Source organism: Cannabis sativa, chromosome X, assembly GCF_029168945.1.
Source record: "Cannabis sativa cultivar Pink pepper isolate KNU-18-1 chromosome X, ASM2916894v1, whole genome shotgun sequence".
In the NCBI taxonomy this organism is placed as follows: domain Eukaryota; kingdom Viridiplantae; phylum Streptophyta; class Magnoliopsida; order Rosales; family Cannabaceae; genus Cannabis; species Cannabis sativa.
Genome location: NC_083610.1, coordinates 80,629,631 through 80,635,508, shown reverse-complemented (window position 1 = coordinate 80,635,508; position 5,878 = coordinate 80,629,631). Strand labels below are relative to the sequence as shown.

General features: G+C 34.1%; 1 protein-coding gene across 1 annotated transcript; it reads right to left on the bottom strand.

Annotated features, from left to right (window-relative positions):
* Positions 1-2,327: 2,327 nt before the first annotated feature.
* LOC133031777 (stromal cell-derived factor 2-like protein) lies at positions 2,328-5,163 on the bottom strand. The gene is made up of 6 exons (XM_061105440.1): positions 4,752-5,163; positions 4,435-4,575; positions 3,528-3,668; positions 3,339-3,388; positions 3,121-3,250; positions 2,328-2,777 (listed from the first exon to the last, which is right to left on the bottom strand). The coding sequence occupies exons 1-6, from the start codon at positions 4,854-4,856 to the stop codon at positions 2,694-2,696; spliced, it is 651 nt and encodes a 216-aa protein (XP_060961423.1). The 5' UTR covers positions 4,857-5,163; the 3' UTR covers positions 2,328-2,693.
* Positions 5,164-5,878: the final 715 nt, after the last annotated feature.

Sequence of the window (5,878 nt, the reverse complement as noted above, 5' to 3'; positions counted from 1 at the left end):
GAATACATCCTTCCCAGGAAGGAACTATTTCTTCTCGGGTCGTTTCTAGAGAGAAACCAGTTAGAGAGACTTTCTAATTGGCTATATACCCTAATTGATTTTAGTATAGGCTAATTAGCAATCCCCCCCACCGAACTTTAACATATACTAAATTATGCCTCCTGAACTTTTTTTGCCGTTAAAAATTCCCCCTGGACTATTGAGATTGTTAAATTTAAGGACTTTTGTCTATTTTCATTCAATTTTATTGTTTCAATGATTGTTTATGTACTAAATCATGCTCCCCAGACTTTGATATCTACCAAATCATTCTCCTCAAACTTTAATATGTACTAAATCATGCCTCCTGAACTTTCATCCATATTAGAATTTTTTTTATTAAAATTAGATAAAAATCCTTAAATCTAACAATCTTAATAGTTCAGGGGGAATTTTTAATGGCCAAAAAATTCAGGGGGCGTGATTTAGTACATGTCAAAGTTTGAGAGGAAAAATTGTTAATTACCCATTAGAATAATAGTTTAGGTCATTTGTAAAAAATGAAAATTCTTATGTAAATTAGTAATATGTGTAAATATTTTTTTTTTTATGTATAAGTGTAAATGTTAGTTAAAATTATATGTTAGAAAGTTCCACATGGGATACGGAGCTATCTTTTTAAAAAGCTATAAGAAGTGATGGCAGAATCTTATAAATATTATGCTCTTGATTAGTAGTCATTGTTAAACGAGATATGAAATGTAATTATATCATTGAAAGTTCAGTGCTAAATAGTTTATATTAAATTTCATGGAATTAATAAAATTGGCTAGATTTGTCGAGATTTTTACCACCACAATCAGTGAATAGATTGCAATAACTCATCTTAAAACAACTTTGTTTTCTTCCTAGACTTGTATGTTCATCGAAATATACAAATGTATTTTTCTTTTTAAAGGAAAAAAATTGCTTACATATAAGGTAAATGTGATGACTTTTCTATATTTTAAATTTTGTCATTATTTCCTTACATATAGAGGAGCTCCAGGCGTATGCACCTAGAAGCTCGCAAGACCCACGAAGCTTTGCTATAATAACGAGTGGCTAGTTTGTTTGATATTTAGGGGATACCCGTCTACTTCGCTTCACCAAGTGGACCCCATGTACTTTAATTGTTTGTTTGCTACTACAAACCCGACCCATAGGCCCATACCTTTCTCGATTGAAGCCATAAGTAGTAGTCGGTGATAGGTGCATAATTTGATTAAAGAATATTCTCACTATTTGTGTGCTCAACCCAATTCACCCGATTGAGAGAGGAAGAGACGATTAGATAGTAAATTGGCATATGTTCAGAAACATGACAATGTCATTTATCTCTCTAGTTATAATCTTTATCGCAGTCTATAATTTTATCAAATTTACAAAGGCACGTCTGAATTTAAATTTAATTAGATACCATAAGTCGTTATCTCCTTCCCATAATACATGTACGATGCATTTGTAATAGTACTATGAAAATTTAATTTTTTAGCACAAAAACAACGATATTTAACGATGTATTTACAATAGTGTGAAAACCTAACTTTTGACGCAAAACAATGCATTTGGGGTGGTTTGCGATAGGTTGCAATAAAATATGGGTTGGTAATACATAAATTTTCACTAGAATGTTCGTTGATGCTATTGTTTTAAATTGTTTAAGTCTCAAACATTGTTATGCTTGTTCGTACACATTTTAAACGTACAGATCTCTAAAAAAAACGAATAAACAAACAAATATTTGAGTGAAAAGTTATATCCCCAATTGCATTATTTTGCATCAAAAATCAAGTTTTTAGATCACTATCGCAATTTTAAGTATTGTTTTGTGTCAAATAAATACCAAAATCAGAAAATATAAGTAAATGTTTTAATTTTTATAGCATCATCCTAAATGCGTTTAAAATTCCGGAAGAGAAAAACTCCCAAAAAAATCTTGTACAGAAGTGTTCAAAATTCATAAATTAGTATTTTAAGTAAATATTACTATCGTTTTAAATTTCGAATCATTAAAACAAAAAAATATTAGAAAAGAAAGAAAAAAAACCTTGATGGGTGTTTGGTGATGTATGTGTTATTTCAGATGAGAAGAACTTTAATAAAAAATGGTCTAGACATTTTTGTTTAAGTGAGAGAAAATGGTAGAGATTATGCAGGGGGGAAATGGGAAAACTTGGTTAGAATGCATATTGTTGTAACAATTAAGTATTAAAGTTGTTATTGGGAATAAATATAGCATATTTCATCAAGTTTTCCAATACAAATGATCAGCTAACATCTAATTAGTGACAATTACTCCCACTTCATAGCTTTAATCTCTCAAAAAATAATTATTAATATTAGTTGATAATGATAAAGGATCCAAGAGTATAGATAAGAGAAACTCTAGGTCATAGAAAATAATGCATATTTGGTACCGTACCGGGATACATCTTACATATCATATCATAAAATGTCGACTTTCCCCGTAAAAAGGGAACGACGTGTCTTTTTTCCTCATATTAGAGAGGGGCGAAACTACATAAAATACTAATTTTAATGAGGTGTCCTCTTTCATTTAGTAGTAAAGCATCTACAACTGTTACGAGACAAGGTACCATCCACCAAAACAAGCCAAAACCCATGTACCTGTTTTGTACAGAGTAGCAAATTCATGGTCACACGATCAAATTCTACTTGGTTTCAGTGACGGGGAGGTAGACGCCTTCCGCTGCCAACCAAACATTGTCTGGACGCTTTTCTGTGACAGAACAAACCTGTACAGATTCATTTAAGTTGTTAGAAGGAAACTTTATATGATATTACTCGAGCACCAAAGTTTGTCTTTAACTTATTAAAAGAAAATGACAAGCATAGACAAAAGTAAATAAGTGTAGAGAGGCTATACACAATAGCATAATATTTCCCAACTAGTGAATCGTATGCATTGGTTCTTAACGAGTGAACCTGCTACTTTCTTGTTTAATAACCAATCAAGGGAGGTACTTTGTGACAATTAAAATGAATCCATTGTCTACTTCTAAACACTAATTTCATTGTTTACTCACACGCAGAATCAATTGAGATAGCTAATGCTATTGTATGTTTTTTTGTTCTTACCTCCTGCTGTCCTCCAGCTATCCGTGTATACTTTTTGTCATGACTATGTAGAAAGGCACCTGTGTCAATGTGCTGAAGGCGAATCCTTTGGTTTTGCTTCCACGTCTTCCCACTTCCTTCGACTAGAAGCCTGTAACATATTACCCACATTTGCCATCAATAACAACAGAGAGATGACTAAACCAAACCTCCCATATATAATTAAGTTTTGGTCTCACCTCCAATGATCACCAGTGTCAGACTCATTCTCCCCACCAAAGCAGCTTACCTGTACCAAGCATGGTGTACATTTCACTTAGTCACCAATTCACAGAAGAAGAATATAGAAGCCAGAAACTATACATGACATCCACTAGTAATTGTGGATGTCATGTATAAACAATAAAAGGTGTGAAACTGAAACATACCTCTTGGTTGCCTGTAATTGGGGATGCGTGCAAATGGCTGTGTAGCCATTTCCTGGTCCGCATGTGTTGCAACCTAATGACTGTGCCACTTTCGATGGAATCACCTTGTTTAGCAGAAGTTTCAGGTATTGGCCTAACAATCTGCAATACATATTTACTGTAATGAGTATATTGTTTTACATGTTCTTTCAAAGCTCCACCTCTTACAGAATACATCATTAAAAACCATCGAGATATAACAATCAGTCCAAAAAAACAATCATGGATAAAAGCGGATGAAAGTAGACTTCTCACAAGACAAAATCAATCAAATTAGAAGTAGAAGGCATGCAGCATGCTCATTAAGAAACTTAATTCATAAAACAGGCATAGATAAAGAGCAGGAAATAAGTCAAAGATAAATTAACACGAATAATGCTTTCTCCAAATCTCAATATAAAATCAGCATTATCTCAAAGTAATCTAGTGTTTAATATCAAACTTCTGAATAATTATTATTTATTTTATTTTAATTTTTTCTCTTAGGCTATATTTGGAAGTTGGATTTTGATGAACAAAGAAAGAGATAAGAAAAATGTAGGGGAAACAAAGTGTGGAGAACAAAAAAATAAATTACTTTTTCAAGTTTGATATGAAATTTTTTGTTGAATTGAGTGTTTTTTTATACAATTTTTCATTCCATACCAAATATGGGAATTTATCATTTTATATTTTTCACATTCTCCCTACCTTTGTCTTTCCTCACCAAAATCAAAACTTCCAACCTAAATGTTGTGTAAAATCATAAGATCAGGTCATCAACTAGACCTTCCTGATAGCAGATATATAATAACCTATAACAACACTAAAACAAACGAGGGAAATTTATAACATAAGTTTAGCACAACCAGAGAAAGAAAGGAAGTACCCAATAGCTATTGGCATCATCAACGTTGGGAAAACCAGTAACCGATTGTTGCCCACTGCCAGAACCATATGGCACGTCATGCGAATGCAAGCGAAACTTGGTCTTCTCATGCATCAGCTTAAGCACCGATCCATAAGTGATCTGATCAAACCAAATCACAAACGCGTAAATCTATGTTTTACCAATTTAACACCAGCACTAATGAGCTTCAGCATTTTTTCTATGTTGCCTCTATTTGATTCTGATTAACAAATTCTATCTCCGTATAAACACAAATTTGAAGTTTTGTCCAAAATTAAAAATAAATAAAAACAAACCTCGACACCCTCAGAAGTGGCCGCAGTAGCCGAGGAAACGTAGTTGTTTTCGAGATCGAGGTTAAGGAAAAGGAAAAGAGCGAGAGCAAAGAAACCAATAGCCATGACGAATAGCAACCCAATGAACCAGTTCTGTTGCCAAAAAGGAAGATCAGACTGAGAAGTCGATCTGGATTCTCTAAGAACGACCCGAGTGGACCCAGCTGAAGGTGGAGAAGAAGATGAAGGGGAAGAAGAAGTCTTTCTTCGAGTCAACCCCGACGATCCTGAGGAGGAAGCCACGGTGAGCGAAACAAGGGAAAAGATCGAATTTTGGTATGGAGCACTGTGAATTTGGGGATCAGAGCTCTAATTAGGGATTTTGATTTTTGATGTGTGGGTTTCGATCTGGTGTGGTTGACCAAATGGGGTTTGTGAAAGGAACAGGAACGGGTTTGAAGGTGTAGAGTAAATGAGTTGACACGTAGGATGACATGGCAGTAACCAATGAAACCATTCCACGTGGAATTTGAATGACGTGGAGTTATTTTAGTGGACTGAAGTAAGTGTGCTTTACAAACTCTTTTTTATAGGAGGTGTTCATCAAACCGCTCAAACTACCCGTACTGCAAAAAAAATGTGATTTGAAATTCTTTACGGTGCGGTCGCGGTTCGAATTTTTCTTAAACCGCGCGGTGCGGTGCGGTTTGCAGTTTTGAATTATTAATATGCTGTTCAAACCGCACCGCACCCGCATATTATAAAAATACCAATTTTTATATTTATTTAGGTTCAATATGTGAATATTCAACTTAAAGTCTACTATTCTTTCAAAAAAAAAAAACTTAAAGTCTACTAATTATTGTATTGTTGACACTTAATTTTTTTTTTTCATATTTATTTTCAAATCTTATGGCATTTTGACAAGTTTTGCTCAAAGTTTGTTGTATTTGTGATAGTTTAATTATTTAGTGATAGTCGAAACCGCATAAACCACAAAAATCGCACCGCACCGCACTATTTTTTGCGGTGCGATTTTTGCGGGTTTTTAATTTCGCGGTGCGGGTGCGGTTTGGGAAATTTGAAAAACCGCATGTGCGGGTTGGTTTGAAAAAATAGTCAAAAACCGCACCACCCGCACCGCGAAC